This window comes from Pan paniscus, chromosome 2 (genome assembly GCF_029289425.2).
Source record: "Pan paniscus chromosome 2, NHGRI_mPanPan1-v2.0_pri, whole genome shotgun sequence".
In the NCBI taxonomy this organism is placed as follows: domain Eukaryota; kingdom Metazoa; phylum Chordata; class Mammalia; order Primates; family Hominidae; genus Pan; species Pan paniscus.
Genome location: NC_085926.1, coordinates 125,830,491 through 125,847,658, shown reverse-complemented (window position 1 = coordinate 125,847,658; position 17,168 = coordinate 125,830,491). Strand labels below are relative to the sequence as shown.

The window sequence follows — 17,168 nt, the reverse complement described above, 5'->3', positions numbered from 1 at the left end:
TTAATTTTACCATAAAAGTAAGCAAAAATACAAGAATGCCTTATTCTGTGGACAAGAAATAACACTTTCATACGAACATTAAAGAAATCACAGTTTTAGGGCACAGAATCTAAAAACATCTCAATTCATAAATTTCTCTCAGGATGATTTAGAATATGTAGAATTTTAAGAACTGTTGTAGTTCCAACTGGCCTACAACTGGGTCAAGAGCACTGTATAAAAACCTACCTGTAGATGTCTGCTGGGCACTTAACATCTATTTTAATCTACTAGATGTGGCAATTTCAGTAATTTCTTCCAGAGTATCACTCTAAGAGTCTTAAGAGCTAGGGACATTAGTATATATGGTCTCTCAATGCCTTCTAGAGTCCAACACATTAACTGATTATGTGTGTGATGGGGCATTGTATGGTCACTGGGTAGATGAGTTTGTGGCTATTCTTTGTCTTGCATCATGATTATGGTAAGTCTTTATCTCCAATCATGATTGAAGATACACAGTCTGAGAAGGACAGAAGTACTTCATGGGGACAGAGGGGTAAAATATGTGAAATTAAATGTCCCAGAAAATCCAGAAAGTATATCTGGATTTCAAAATTAAACACACACACAAAAAAAACAGGAAAACATGGAAATTAAGAAAAAAGTTGTTCTGTTTGGAAACAAATTAGGAACTTATGTGTGTTTTATACAGAGTACAATTTTTAAGTATAGACGACTTATTTTGCATTTAACACCTGACAGTTAATTCTATGGTAGGAGTTTTTCCCAGTTGTCTAGGCCAACTCTTAACGTTCTTTCCCAGAGAGACATCTTTACTTGAGGCTTGACAGGGCAGTTAGAAGGCATGTTCCTTTCTAAGAGGGTATGTCTGGCTTGTCACAGCTGAATGTAGAAATTTATCACGCCTTATGATGGCTGTCTTCTATGTAATTCTAGGCAGAGAACCAAAGTCTCTAGAATCACAGGCAATATTTTTGTCACTATTTTTAATTGTATGAATTTTAGAAAAGAAAGGAGGAATAGGTATCTGTAATATATGTGGGGGCTACCAAAGTAAAGCCAACTGAATTAATATATAAATGAACTTTAAAAAATGGGTTTGGGTTTTCTGAGACATAGTTTAAGAAAATAGGCTAGGAATGAAGTACATCACATAAAGGTTAGGAAGTAGATGTTTGCTGGGTGACTTCCTAATCTGATTTTTGTTTTCACATTTAGAACTGAAACAGGGAGAGAAAATACCCAGATAAAACTCTAAAACTTAGTATTAAGTGGATATGACATAAAAAAGAAAACAATAGTGACAAAGGCCTTCATTGTTAATAGAGATTGATAGTTTAAAGACAAATGGAGATAAGTGAAGGAGATGGAAAGGTACATCTTTTTTAAAAATAAATAATCTTCCAGAGTACTAGTCTACTTCCTCTTTTAAGTCAAGAAGAAATATATCTGCATGGAAATCTATGAGTAGAGGCAAGCTGAAGAACATCTGGACAAAGATAAAAAGAATGAGATACACAAATAATATAACAGGGATGTAGCACAGGATGATAAATTTCTTATGCATATCACAAAACTGGCACTACAGTGACCTTCAGTAGTGCTAGGAGATTTTAACTACACAGAACATCAGCTGGAAGTCTCATTTAAGCCTAAAGCAATGCTTCTGACAATTTCATTATGGGAAGAAATGATGGGAGTAACTAATAACTTTTACTCTAACTCTGACCAATGTGGAGGGTGAGACGGTTGGTGATGGGAACCTGGTTGAGTTCAAGATAAACAGGAAGGAAACCATGGGGTGTATAGTTAGACATTTGCTGTTAGAAAGGGAAATGGGCTCTCAATAAGTTAAAAGGAAAGACGTCTGAGGACCAAAACTGAAAGACACTTTGACAGGGTTGGAGGTTTACTAAAAATAAGATGTGATGGCAGAATTGTAGACTATCTTGAGGAGGAAGAAAAAAAACTATGTAAAGAACCTGAAGTACCAGGTCAAGAGATTCTAAGGTGGAAAGAAGGGCACCCAACCAAGAGCAAGTGTAAAACTGGTGGCATGGACCCCTGAGAACCACATCAGGAAGTCAAGGCTTCCTCTTCCTGTGGGGATCTGCTCTCCTGGCTCTGTAGTCTCTCCCTGATAATTCTGAAGAAGGCTGCTCCTGTGGCTCAGGGACATGCTTGGTACCCATGGGCACGGGTCTAGGTCACCCAGCCAGGGCTCTGCATTCTTTCTCTTACTAGGGGAGATTAGACACATCTTCAAAGTATGAATGTGGAAAAGGGACAGGACTATGGCTTGAGACAGATAATGTAATGCTAGGAGATGACAGACAAATAGTAGACCTCTTCATTCCCTCTTTAGTCCCATCTTTACTGCTAAGAATTACTTTCTGACTGAAATGTCTGAACAAACCATGGTAAAAGAGAACTGAGAGGAGAAAAATATTGGGGGAAAGTTTTACTATGTAGTATTTATTCCATGTGCGTATTTCTAATTTTCTCACTTAGATTTAAGTGCTAAATACTCATTTAATACGGGCTGAATAAACAGTAAATAAACCTATTTGTTCTCATAAGCAAAACCTAGATGATATGCTACTTCTTAGCAGGCATTCTTTCCTCTTACTACAATTCTAGGATTAAAGCATTCTTCAACTACAAACATTTTACAGTGTTGGAGATTTAAGCAAAATCCACAAATTAAGGACATAGAATGAAAACTGACAGATTATTAGTAACTTATGGTTAAGGAAAAAATTACTTATTGCTCTAAATTACGAACTAAAAAAAAATTCAAAGGAGTCTGTTTTAATAAACTTTCCTTCTTGTTATATTAAGATCTTTGAAAACAAAGCAGTATATTAAACCCTATATATGGATAAATAAAGCTAAGATTGAAAACTAAAATGGGATCATAACAAACACATTTAACTTATGCAAATTCAACTATATGTTAACAAAGGAAGAGAAAAAATTTTAAAATGTGGGAGATTTAATTATGAAAGTTATATATATGCTACATTTATATTTTATATAATATACATTATATATTTATATATTTTTATATATGCTATATTTATGAGTTATAGATTATATATATATATAAATGTATACACACACACACAGACACACAAAAGCATGTTCTGTATACTATTCCTTATGGGAGATGTATAGGGTAATTTTGACTACAAATAATTTAAGATGTGATGACTTTTTGCAGTTCTTTCTTCTACTGCTGCTAGTATCAAAACAAAATAATTAAGCAAATTTGCTGCTAGATACAAACCTATAAATTTCAACATTCTTGTTCTTTTGTCTAGAGAGTTTAGAGGCACTTGCTTCTCCAGCCACAATTATAGTATTATTTTCCATGACAACACCAGTACACACAGTTCCTAAACCCTCTCCGTACTTGGGAGATGAGATGAAATAGGTTTTCCGTGATACAGGATCATAACAAAAACTGGCATCCCCATAGCTCCTATGTCTTGATCTGATTCCTGAAGAATTGTTGCCAATGCAAAGCAGAAGACTGGTAGTCTCCATACCATAGCGCAGATTTAGAGAGTGCTGTTGGGGTGTCTTGATGGCTTTGAATGCATTTTGAATTATGTCAACACAATCTGCATCACACAGAAGCATTGTGTTCCTTCTTAGGGCTTGTCTTAAAAAAGAAGGATTTACAAGTTCCAATCTGACTTGCTTCAAAAGCTCAACAAGATGCTCTGTACGCAATTCTTTGTTATGATTTACCCATCTCAGAACTAAGTCCAGAATGCTCTCTTCTCTGGATATGTTAAGATCATCTGATTTAATAAGTGTCAAAAATTGGTGCACTTCGACTTCTAGTATTTCTTCATGTAAGCTCACCTCGGCAAAGTGCTGATATAAATATTTCTTCGATCGATCAGATAAATCTTCAGCTCCAATCTGCTTTGCAAAATAATAGATACCTAAACAGTTGGAGGCATCCATGTGGTCCATCATATATTTTTGACACACACTGAAGACTTCTTCCATCTGCATAAAATAGGCAGCCATAGCTACAGTCTGTACATTGGCATTATTGATCTCCAAAGCTGCATTGTACATGTAATTTAATAACACCGACACACTTTCTGCTGTGATGTCATAAAGTATGACTTCCTTTTGATTACATTCAAGTAGTCCACAGGTGAACATAGCTTTGAAATAAGGGCTAAATGCAGCCAGGACCAGTCTGTGGCAAGGAAATTTCTCTCCTTCTGCTGTGAGTACCACATCAATCATTTCTGCTAATTCTTTCATGTTCTTAATTTTATTCAGTAAATTCAAGCTATGTTGGTATTTTTCTTTTCCCTCAATCTTGCACTCCATGATCTACTCTCCAAAGTTTCCAACTAAGTCTTCTTTAAGTGTAGCTTGATTCCTGAGGGGCTATTTGCATGTCTGATTACTCATGAAGCTACAAAGATGTCAGGAAACATTTCTATGGGAAAGAAAAAAGGCAGTTTTCTTCTAAGAAAAAATTCTCTATAATTTAGATATGCAGCATTAGTTCTAAAAAGTATTTATAAACAAATATTATTCACTCCAAGCAGAGCAGTTTAAGACAACTACTTTTGTATCTAAAAATATTAATTTTGATTACGTAAACAGTACTAAATTAACTGCTGTGACAAATTCTCCTAATCAGCGGCAGAGATTTTTCTAGGACTGCAAAGACTTCCCTCCCAACATGTATAGAAAGAGAAGTGATAAGCTGGGCACATTTTGCAATTCCATTTCCAGTTACCAAATACAGCTGACCTGCAGGCAGAGGGTATAGGGGCATCAGTTAATATTCTCTCCAAGGAGATGCAAAATCACCCCAAAGGTTATATGCATCCTCTCCAAAAAATACACCGAACTGTTATAATAGTCAGTCCATAAAATCATGACTGGGGCCTTGTACAATATACCCTGGAAGAGGAAAAACTGAAAAAAAGTCCACTAAAATTCTGCTCAAACTTTGATGTGGGACAAATAATTCAAAGCAGTAGATAACACAAAGATTATATCTACTGGGCTTTGGAAGGCACTACCAAATGTCAGCTGATCTGAAAAGTCACAATATTTAAAATATACAACTAAATTACCCTAAACTTAGAAAATGCCTAAAACTATATGATTTCTCTGTCCTCCCTCCTTGCTCAGCTTTTATTTTTTCCCCAATTCATAGTGGCAGAGACTGAATCTCTCTTCACTTAAAAAGCATTAGTCTAAATTTTTTAAAGTTAGCTATCTCATCTTCACCTTCCCTGGATAAATGGAAATGGGATGTTTCAAGGAAGTTAATTTAAATTAGCGTTTGTTTTAAAGAAGGACATTCCTAGAGTCAGAAACCTTAATGTTAGAAGAGGATCTCAAGTCTCTACCACCTTTTCCAGTTCTAACTTGGCTGTAAGTTGCAAGCAGTGAGAATAACATTTATGGGAAAAGTTAATACATTTCTAGATTATGAGTAAGATAATATCCTTTTGGGGTGACTATTCTCCACGTCTCTGCTTAAACCCAGCTGAAGAGTTTTGAGAAGTGAAATGGTCCTGTTTTAAAAAGAGCATCTGGATATCCCCAGATTCCCAAACATAAATCAACTTCTTGAATAAATATTTTGCTTGGATGCAGTTTGTCTGTCTCAAAAACATTGGCTTTGACAACAACCACAAAAAACAATCTATTTGAAAACGGAAATAACTGGCCTATATGTATTTGTTGTATCCCTTCCTTCCAACTGCATTTCATACAACTCCTGAAAGCTACTCTAATTGTTAGGGGTTTATAGACCAAATGAATTTACTGATGGAAATCCAGAAAAATACCTGGGCAGTTATATTAGCCACCACACCTCAAAAAAACATTCTCAGCTTTGTTTCTTGTACATATAAGGTACATAGAAGACACTGGCATTGTACATGGGGGCTTTAAAGTGAGAGAGCCCTGGTTTGGATCCCAGTTTAGCCTAAACCTTGGCTTCTTCATCTGTAAAATGGGAATAATGTACACAAGTAAAGTAGCTAAGTTAGTCTTTGGCATCCAAATGATCAATAAATAGACATTATTATTAGTTTCCAGTGATATAGCATAGTAAGCTCAAAGGTTAGGAACACAGATTTTGGCTTGGGTGACCGAGACCTGGTTTTGAATCCTTACTCTATTATCTAGCAACATTAACACGTTCCTTAGCCTCTTTATGTTCTAGTTTTCTCACCTGAGGTTCATTTTGAGAATTCCATAAGAATATTCAGGAGAATTAAATAAGGCCATGCATGTACAATATGCAATTTTCTTGGTAAAACTGGCTTGGTAAAGGTGAAGCAGGATATATCTATATATTTTTCAAATAATAAAAATATTTGGGTACATATACAAACCACTGTGGGTATAGACACAGCTCCTAAGTGAAGAGAGCTGATAGTAACTTTCCCTTGTAATGAGGGCAAAGTACATTCTCCTTTCATCAGCAAAACAAAACTGTATAAATGTTCTCGGTGATATAAATGGGAAGTTACTCACTGCTTCAATTTATAGAAGACTGAACTGGTGCATTCATAATAATAGTACTCATAGTAATAGAGAAAAATGGAGTAGCAAAGATGCATATAAATCACAAGAATAAACTCTAATTACTTTCTAAGTCCAAAAAGCAGTTATACTCCTGTCCACTATATTTCATTTTGAGAAATGGACCACTGTAAATATTAATGTGGTGCAAAAAAAGTCAATTTCTTTAAGCCACGAATGTTTGACAGTGTTTAATTTTATAATCTTTACATTATCTTTACTATATTATTTTTACTGCTTAAGTTGCTACTTTCTCGAAATAATGGTTGATATATGACCGTGCCTTCTTTTCTAGGAAACTCTCCATGTTCTGCTGAAGTTTCACTAGTTTAAATTCACAGCAGCACTGTTTGAAATAGCAAAAATTTGGAAATAACTTAAACATCCCTTAATAGGAGATCAGATTGTAGTATATTCACTAGAGAATATAGTACAGCAAAAAAAAAAAAAAAAAGAATGAACTAGATCTACATGCGTCAACATGGCTGTATCTCATAAACATAATAATGTGTGAAAAAGACTGTAGAATATACATGCCACATACCACTGATATATTTCTAATATGCAAAGCAATATTATATATTCTAATAGAGTAAATACTGATGATCGATTTCAACAAAGTAAGTATGAGCATTTGGTGAATCTGGCATAGGGCATATAGGAGTTTTTTGTACCATTCTTGGAACTTTTCTGTAAGCTTGGAATTGTAAATTCTTTAAGGATCTGTACAACTGTAGTGGAATATAAAGACATGAAGGGTAATTATAAACCCCAATTTCAAGACAGTGTTTCCCTTCAGGAGTTGCAGAAAAAGAGGGATGCAAGTGGGGAAGGATGACAAGGAGTTTCAACTGTATAAATGTTTAATTTCTCCAGCTGTTTGGTGGGTATCCAAGACATGCTTTATTATTCTTAATGCCTCTTTGTATATCTTAAATATTGTATAAGTTTAAAATTTTAAAAAACTGCATTAGGGTCACAGCTTTTGAAAAACCTCAATGTTGTAAACCATGTGTGAATTATCAGATTTACATATACATATATATATATTAGAGAGAGAGATAATAGATACATCATGAATTTTCTTTTTAATGTGTCAGGGTGTAGGTAGCCCAATTTATGAGTGATTGGAAAAAACAAAAAATTATGACCTCCTTATCTAGTCTGAATGAGGACTGCTTTGAAAACTGTGGTTATAGCCCTCCCTCCACCTCAATATCGCTGGCATCAGCCTGTATGAGAGGGAAGAGCAAATACAATTCCTAATCCTGCTTCAGTGGGAAAAGAAGTTACTGCATTCCTAAACTGGCATGTATTTTCTCCCATAAAAATGTTCAGTGTGAACTTTGGGAGGCCGAGGTGGGTGGATCACAAGGTCAAGAGTTCGAGACCAGCCTGACCAACATGGTGAAACCCCGTCTCTACTAAAAACACAAAAATTAGCTGGGCATGGGGCTTGCGCCTGTAATCCCAGCTACTCAGGAGGCTGAGGCAGGAGAATCACTTGAACCTGGGAGGCGGAGGTTGCAGTGAGCCAAGATCGTGCCACTGCACTCCAGCCTGGGTGACAGGCTGTTTAAGTTATTTCCAAATTTTTGCTATTTCCGAGACCGTGTCTCGGAAAAAAAAAAAAAGTTCAGTATAGTGAGTAGCTTATAATCATGATAGAGTTGATCAACATCAAACCCGCTGATTTTTATCGAGGAAAGACTGAAGACAAGAGAAATGACTTGGACAGGGCTAAATTCCAGTCTGTGGATAGGACAGGAGCAGGGTCTTACACTTTGTTCCTTGGCAATCCAAGGAACATCAACATTATGATGTCAGAAAATGATGTTCCAGTTTCACTGTTTAAAAAAAAACATTTTTAAGGGTGGGATCCTTTTGTACATTGGTCACTACCGTGTATAAAGTTATTACCCCACATTACAAAAATATCCCGGGCCTGTTTTCACCAACACTACCCCTCATTCAGGCATTCTGGCGCCTCCCAAACTTTCCTGCCTCGTCTTCTGACTTTCCTTCCTTATATTTTTCAGTCTTTGAGTAGTACCAAACTACTACAGTTCTAACGCATATGGGCCTTTAACACGCTGTTCTCTTTTCTTTTTTCTTTTCTTTTTTTTTTTTTTTTTGAGACGGAGTCTCGCTCTGTCGCCCAGGCTTGAGTGCAGTGGCGCGACCTCGGCTCACTGCAAGCTCAGCCTCCTGGGTTCACGGCATTCTCCTGCCTCAGCCTCCCGAGTAGCTGGGACTACAGGCGCCCGCCACCACCCCCAGCTAACTTTTTGTATTTTTAGTAGAGACGGGGTTTCACCGTGTTAGCCAGGATGGTCTCAATCTGCTGACCTCGTGATCTGCCCGCCTCGGCCTCCCAAAGTGCTGGGATTACGGGCGTGAGCCACCGCGCCTGGCTAACATGCTGTTCTGTCTTTACATGTGTAAATCTGTGTCAGAAATATCTCCCCCATCTACCTGAAAAAATATAACCTGGTCTTCAAAATTCAGCTCAGATATCACTTCCTCACTGACGCATCCCTTTGCTTTCTTGCCTGTGTTGTGTACACTATGGTTGCTGCACTGCTATTGCCATTCACTTTTGCAGATGCTTGCCCCTCCTGTCAATGATGAGCACACTGCGGGTAAGGGACTTGTCTTCGTCACTTCTGTATTCTTGAAAATGTTTACTTATTTATTTTAGAGACAGGGTCTTGCTCTGTTGCCCAGGCTGGGACCTCAGCCTCCCCTGTAGCTGCACCACTACATGCACCACTACGCCTAATTTATTTATTTATTTTTTTGTAGAGACAGGGTCTTACTGTGTTGCCCAGGTGCGTCTCAAACTCCTGGCCTCAAGCAATCCTCCTGACCTGGCCTCCCAAAGTGCTAGGATTATATGCTTGAGCCACCATACCTGGCCATTTCTGTATTCTTGTCTGTAATGACACTTAGCACACAGGAGTTGCTCAATACGGTTTGTTCAATTAAATTAATGCTTTGTTTAGTCCTAAATTACAAGTTAATGATAACTTTTCTCTAGGTTTTATACATGATAATAAAAGATTATATTCAAGATTTTTTCTACATATAAAATTTATTGTGATACTATAAAATATTTATTTGGTGTTTGCCCTTTTCCTGACATACAACTCCTAAAATCCTTGGAATCTCCAAAGTGATAAATACCTTTCTGTACACTAATGAGTTGACTGAGGGCTGGCAGCCTCTAGAGCTTCAGGATAGGAGCTGGTCCCCGGAAAGAATAAAGCAGGATTAGAGCATTGGGACTTTCAGCTCCATCCCCTGACCTCCAGGGAGAGGGGCAGAAAGTTAAGTTGATCACCAATCAAGCATGCCTATGTAATGAAGCCTTCATAAAAACCCCAAAAGGACAGGGTTTGGAGAGCTTCCAGGATAGCTGAACATGTGGAGGGTTCCTGAAGTGTGGTGCACCTGGCTGTACCCCTTCCCCCATATCTCATCCTATATATCGCTTCACCTGTATCCTTGTTAATATCCTTTATAGTAAACTGGAAAACTTAAGCGTTCTTCTGAATTCTGTGAGCTGCCCTAGCAAATTAAACCCAAAGAGGGAACCCCAACTTGAGATGGGTCAGTCAGAAGCTCTGGATGCTGGGATTAGTGTCTGAAGATAGTGGTAGCCCCGTGGGACTGAGCTCTCAGCCTGTGGGATCTGACGCTGTCTCCAGGTAGATGGTGTCAGAATTGCACTGAGTTAGAGGACACCCAAGCTGCTGTCTGCTGCAGAACTAAGTGATTGGTTGCTGATGGGGAGAAGTCTCCACATACCTCTTGGTTAGCAGAGGTTACAGACATTTTCTGTGTTCATTGTGTGAGAGCAGCAGACAAACAGTTCTGTGTTTTTTCCTACTTGCCAACGCTTAATGCTTCAAGTTGCTATCCTCTTGTTCCAGTCAAATCATTCAGAATCGTGAAGTGACTCCCTTGCTTATAGCGTGATGCACTATGACACCCAGTTTTCACTTGCACCCTCAAAATTAATTCCCAGTCATTTGCTGTCTGGGATTTGGCCCCATTCTTAAGGAACTACTGAAGCCATGTATTGGCTTCACTTACGCCTGAGATTACAAATTGGCTGCTCAGTTTTTTTTTTTTTTTTTGCTTTTTGTTTTGTTTTTGGTAAATTAGCTGTCAACATGCTAAGCTGAAATATTCCAGCATCTACTGAAAAAAATGAAAGGTATGGCAACACTGAGTCCTTAATTCCCAAGCGGCAACAATGTGCAGGACCTGAGTACCCAGCTGCCACCTCTCAGCTGGCACATCTGCTGGGCCCCATTATCCTCTTTGAGACCTGAGAGACAGTCATTATTTGTAATTCTTACGCTGTTGCTTTTCTCTTTCCTGTCCATTTACATTATCCTACAGCCATTTAAGTTTGTGACCCCCAGTTTATACGATTACGTCTCCACACCCTATTTTGTTTCAGCAACACCATCTTGCTCAAATCCTACGCTTCCAGAGGCTGGTAGGAAATGGCTGAGAACACACGCACCACCCTAAATGTACTCTATGCTTCTCACTAGCATGGAAAAAGACCTGATTCATTTCATAATAATCCATCCCACACACCGGGCATCCAGTAACAGCCAGGCACATGGATGATAAAGACAAATAAGACTAGTTTTCTTTTCTTTTCTTTGCTGAGTTCACACTGTTTTGCATTCTCACAGTGCTTTATACTTTTCAAAGTGCTTTAATCCGCATTATAGCTCATTAGTTCCTCTTAAGAATCATTTGGGGGAAAATGTAGGGCAATTATTCTCCTGGCTTTAAAGTTAAGAGAGTTGCTCAGGGATACATTCAGGGGTTATTAAACTTAAACGAACCCTTCTAAGTGCCAGGCACTATCCTAGGTTCCGGGAAGACAACCAGGAACAGGGAAGTGCCCCTTGCCTTTGTTGTGCTTACAGTCTAGCGAGGGAAGGCACAATAATACATTGGTCAGGTAATTCGGAGGATGATAATACTATGCAGACTACGAGCCTGAACAACCCGATGGTGAAGGTCGGAGACGGCGGAGATGGCCTGGAGGAGAAGCTCCTGGGAGCCCCACCTGACGCCAGGCGCCGGCCCACCGCGACTCGAAGGAAGTCACTTAGAGCCGAGGCTGCAAGTGCCGGTGGCCCCAGGTCGGCGCCCAGGTTCAACCTGGCCCGGAGTTGAGGCAGGGCTTGTGACTGGGGGCCGCGTTCCCCCGGGGCGCTACCCCTACTTACGAAGGTGCTGCCTGGTTCGGGGCGCGTCCCCACTCGCTCCGCAGGGGCCCCGCGATGGGCCACGACCTGGCTTGGACGCTACCGTGTGGCAGGGCGGCCAGCGGGCTGACTGAGGCCACTGCCCAATATGGGCCTGTGCTGGCTGGGCGATATAAATAGAGGTCCCGCGCCCTGCGGAGGAGGAGGGAGGGCGCTGGCAGCGCCTCCGAGGGGACAGGTGCTGCCCTCTGCTTGGAGGTGGCCCGAGACCACGCCGCCACTGCCCTCCAGCCACTGGGCGCCTGCGCACCTATTCCCGCGCTGGTTCCAGACGGCGACTACAGCCCCGGTGTCGCTGCACAGGGTCTCCCCGCGCGCGTCCCATACCCTACTGAGCGTCCCCCGCGGAACGCTGTGCGCCTGCGCAGAGTGTTCCCGCGCTGGCCCGCGTGCCAGAGCGACTGAAGGCCTGCGGGGAGGGGATGGGGACAAGTGTTTAAAGGAGGTTTGGAAATCGAGCTTTGAAAAATGCCGGTGTTCCCGTTAGTCTTTTACACTTGCAAAATGATCAAAAAGACCCCGTGTGTAGTCTCACTGTGACCGGGGGGTAGGGTTGCCCAGTAAAATACATGAGCCCAGTTAAAGGTAAATTTCAGATATACAACCAGTAATTTTTAGGGTTAAGTATGTCCCAAATATCGCATGGTCAATTCACATTTAACTCGGTGTTCCGGTTGGGTTTCGTTTTGGTCTTGTATTTTTATTTGCTACATCCTGAGCCATCAGCTTGTGATTTTTATACCCTACACCTCTCTGTGAGCGGGAGGTTTCCAGGAGTCCCGAGAAAGGACTGGTTAGCCGGGAGCAGTGCAGGGATGGGAAGTCTTCCTTAGGCAAGTGTCATAAAATACGGCAGCTGTATTAGCTCAGTTAGCTTAAACCAAAGCAAAATAAAACTGTTTTCAGTGGTGGCAACATAACTTTATTATCTTACTATTATTTTAGCTCTGTAGGTCAGAAGTCCAAAATATGTCTCACTGGATTGAAATCAAGGTGTCAGCAGGACTGTGTTTGTTTCTGGGGCTTCCTGGAGTGAATCTGTCCCTGCCCTTTTGCAGCTTCTGGAAACTGTCTTCATTCTTTTGCTCCTGGCTCCTTCCTCCAGCTTCAAAGCCAGAAAATAGGGCTGAGTCTTTCTCACATGCATTGTGTCTGGAGTTGGTTCCTTTCAGTGGGCTTGTGGTCTCCACCTCGCTAACTTCAATAATGAAGCCATGGACCTTAGTGTTAAAGAAAGCTCTTAAAGATCGCATGGACCCAAACAGTGAACAGCAGCAAAATTTATTGTGAAGAGCAAAAGAACAATGCTTCCACAACCTAGAAATGGACCTGACTGGGTTCCCTGTGTTGACTGGGTGGCCAGCTTTTATTCCCTTATTTGTCCCTGCCCATGTCCTGCTGATTGGTCCATTTTACCAAGTGCTGATTGGTCCATTTTACAGTGTGCTGATTGGTCCATTTTACAGAGTGCTGATTGGTCCATTTTACAAACCTCTAGCTAGCCACAGAGAGCTGATTGGTGTGTTTTTACAGAGTGCTGATTGGCCCATTTTAGAAACCGCTAGCTAGCCACAGAGCGCTGATTGGTGTGTTTTACAATCCTAGCTGCAGAGTGCTGATTGGTGCATTTTACAATCCTCTTGTAAGACAGAAAAGTTCTCCAAGTCCCCACCTAACCCAGAAGCCCAGCTGGCTTCACCTCTCAGCATCACTTTGACACTAACTCTTCTGCCCACCTCTTCCTTTTTTTTTATTGTGGTAAAATATACATAACATAACATTTATCATTTTAATCATTTTTAAGCATAGTCAGTGGCATTATGTTAATAATGTTGTACAACCATATCCAGTATCCATTTCCCAAATTTTTTCATCCTCTCAAAAGAAACTTGGTACTCCTTAAACAATAACTTATTTCTCCCTCCCCTTTAGCACCTGGTAACCACTATTCTACTTTTTGCCTCTATGAATTTGCCTATTCTAGGTGCCTTATATGAGCAGAATCATACAGAATTAGTCCTTTTTTGGGGGAGGGGGATGGGGACGGAGTCTTGCTCTGTCGCCCAGGCTGGTGTTCAGTGGTGCGATCTCAGCTCACTACAACCTCTGCCTCCCCCATTCAAGTGATTCACCTACCTCAGCCTCCCAAGTAGCTGGGATTACAGTCGTGCTCCACCACGCCCAGCTAATTTTTGTATTTTTAGTAGAGACGAGGTTTCACCATGTTGCTCAGGCTGGTCTGAAACTCCTGACCTCAGGTGATCCACTCGCCTCAGCCTCCCAAAGTGCTGGGATTACAGGAGTAACCCACCACTCCTGGCCAGAATTTCTCCTTTTGTAACTGGGTTATTTAACTGAGTATAATGTCCTTTCTTTTCTTAAGGCTGAATAATATTTTTCTGTGTATATGTGTGCCTTTATATACCACATTGAAAACAAAACAGATTTTATATGGTAAGTAAAGTCCCTTTAAACATTTTAGAAGGTATTCATGTCAATGAAGAATGCTTGCATGCATTCGTATTTACACTTACTTTTTTTTTTTTTTCCTTTTTTAGAGACAGGGTCTCACTTTGTCATCTAGGCTTGAGTGCAATGGTGCAATCATAGCTCACTGCAGCCTCGAACTCCTGGGCTTAAGTGAACCTCCCACTTCAGTCTCCCAAATAGCTGGGATTACAGGTGTGTGCCACCATGCTTGGCTAAATTTTAATTTTTTTTAGAGAGAGATAGGATCTCGCTATGTTGCCCAGGATTGTCTCAAACTCCTGGGGTGAAGCCATCCTCCCGCCTCAGCCTGTCGAGCATACACATACATACTTACAGTTATTTGAGGAAATTCCTGTGTCCTTTCCCCACAAACATCCCTTGATCCAGTTAGTCCTAGTTAGATCCTTCTGCGACTATTTTCTTTCCTGCTTCTGGTTTTGTTTACGAGATGTTTGTGTGAACCTAATGAATCTTTCTCAGCTTGCTTTGAAGGCCCTGTTCAATTTCCTATTGGGCTACTTTATTTTACCTTTTTCATTTGTTTCAGGAAGAAGTGGAATATGCTATGAAGAGTCAGGGCTTGGGGTCTGGAGGCTAATTTAGATGCTGGGCCATATCACTGAGTGACTATAGTTGATTCTCAAAACATCCATTTGCCAAATGATTAATGAAGTATTAATATTTATCAAATCTACTGATTTATCAATAACTTGATTTAAGGAATATGCATCTGGAATATATCATATATGAATATGTACTTTTTTACTCAGCAGTAACTTACTCTTCTTTTTCTATTTACTGCTCCTTCCTACTGGGTCTCTCTCTCTTGCTCTCGCCCTCTGTCTCTCTCTTCTTGAGGTATTTTCCCTCCTCTTTCTATTCAAAGCTTTATTTTCAGTCTTTGCTTTCTTACAGTGTTGAGTTGTTTCTCTGTATTCCTGTGTGCAGATTTTGTTATTTTTATATAATTTATTCCTTTATTCTTTGAAGCTGATCTACCCGTGTCTGGCTCCCTTTTATTGTGACTAGACTCTGGGCAGCTTTTTCTTGACACAGAAACCATTTTTTTTTCCACACACCCACACCCACTCCCACTCCATATCATTCGTACCTTTTGAAGGAGGAATACACGTCTGAAATAGTACTTCTCACACAGCACAGCCTGGTTCTTGTCTTGAGCCAAGTCTGTAACTTGGCTTAAGCAGTTTCCTCATTAGATAAACCCTGGCTCTTAAATGAAAAACAAGCAACTTCATTCAATCCCCAAAACAGCCTGCCGCAGCACGAGGAGCAGCCACACCCCAGTGGTGCCAGCTTTCTTCTCTTTTTTTTCCATGTCTGCCCTCTTACTAGCTTGCACCAGTTCTGCTGCTGCATGATATTGTCTGTGGAGTGATTTTTTTAAAAAGTATCAGCTGCTTCTTTCCATCCTCCTTCATCATGTATTTCCTTAGGAGACTTTGTTCCTCTAATCCGTTCCAAAAAGTAAAACTATTCCAGGCTCATTGCCTCAGGGGGAGAGTCAGGCCGGTGGAAAACAAGGAGGGAATGGAGGAAATGGTCTCCTCTTAACACGTTCCATTCCAGAAGTCCAGGCCCTTTCAGGAAAGCCATGCATTACTGGCATGCATGAAACATTTGGGCGACAACCTAAATTAGAGCAGTGCATCCTCCTGCCATATCCCCTTCCCCAGCTGAGGAGAGGAGGCAGTTTCTGAAGAACAAGGAAGGAGAGCATAGATTTTCCTAGGCTTTGAGGAAGAAGACCTGCATCCTGTTTGGCTGGACTAATTGTAGGGAGGTTTGTGGGATCTAAGGAGAGAAGGAATGGCTGTCTCCCTTGCTGAGAAGGGTCACAGGGAGGCAGCCAGAACCCAGTGGGCAGCAACGACTTCATAGTGTGGCTGAACAGCAAGGGCTCCAGACAGCTCTTCCAGAGGCCTTGGTGTCCCCAAGGCCCTGATACAGTAGAGAGAGCCACTGAACCAAGGGGGCCCATGCAGACAGGCACATAGGGAGCCCTCACACAACCAAGAACCAAGGACAGTGGACCTCTCTGTGGGTGTCAGTGCAGACAGATGGCAGACGTCGAGTTCCAGAAGGATGCCCCTTCCCCTGACTCTGGTGTCTTGGTAAGAGCCCCCCTCCCAAACTTAGAGGTGACCCTGGGAAAGGGGAAGGATTGGGCATCCTGGTGGCCTGGGGGCTTCAACTAGAACTTGTTAGCACAATCAGGTTCTGTTTCTCACACACATTAGCTTGTGGACTGTCACACACATCAGCTTGTGGACTGTCAAGATGGAAGGCTTGACATAATACAAGGTCTGGCCTGGAACCTTAGTTTCAGCATGCTACAAAGAGCACCTTGAAAGAGAGATAAGAAACAGGAGCTGAACTGATTACCGCTATATAATTTGCTGATTCCTTTTGTCTTGTCTATTCACTCTCACCCCCAAATGTGAGCTCCCTGAGGACAGAGATTACATCTGTCGTGTTCACTGCTGTATTCTCAGCCCCTGGGAAAGTGCCTGGCACAAAGTAGGTACTCAGCAAATGTCAGCACAGTGAATGAACAAGTGAGTGGGTCAGAGTCTCAGTTACAGAGTGGAATTCATTCTGGCTTGTCTGGGAACACCACACAAGCGGGTTCAGATGTTACAGCCCTGGGAGTGATGGCTCTTCCTCAGCCAAAAGAAATGCCCCTGCCCCATGCTGCTCTGCCCCTGTTCCAAGACGGAACTCCAGAAGCTTCCACAGCTGCATCAGACTCTTCCCTCATAGTGCCTACCA

General features: G+C 41.1%; 1 protein-coding gene and 1 long non-coding RNA gene across 7 annotated transcripts in view; one reads left to right on the top strand and one right to left on the bottom strand.

The window, feature by feature from the left end:
• Positions 1–16,067, bottom strand: part of KBTBD12 (kelch repeat and BTB domain containing 12) — a 77,674-nt gene extending 61,607 nt beyond the window's left edge. Inside the window, exons 1-2 of one of the 2 annotated variants that reach the window (XM_055110395.2) lie at positions 15,490–16,067; positions 3,293–4,474 (exon numbers count right to left, since the gene is read on the bottom strand). In XM_055110395.2, the coding sequence (XP_054966370.1) occupies positions 3,293–4,362 (1,070 nt within the window). In that variant the 5' untranslated portion in view covers positions 4,363–4,474; positions 15,490–16,067. Of the gene's footprint in view, positions 1–3,292; positions 4,475–11,849; positions 11,988–15,489 lie in introns of those variants that run through there. The other variant, XM_057301888.1, reaches the window with a different exon arrangement.
• Positions 1–17,168, top strand: part of LOC129397438 (uncharacterized) — a 198,163-nt gene that overhangs the window by 122,524 nt on the left and 58,471 nt on the right. The window lies entirely within an intron of this gene.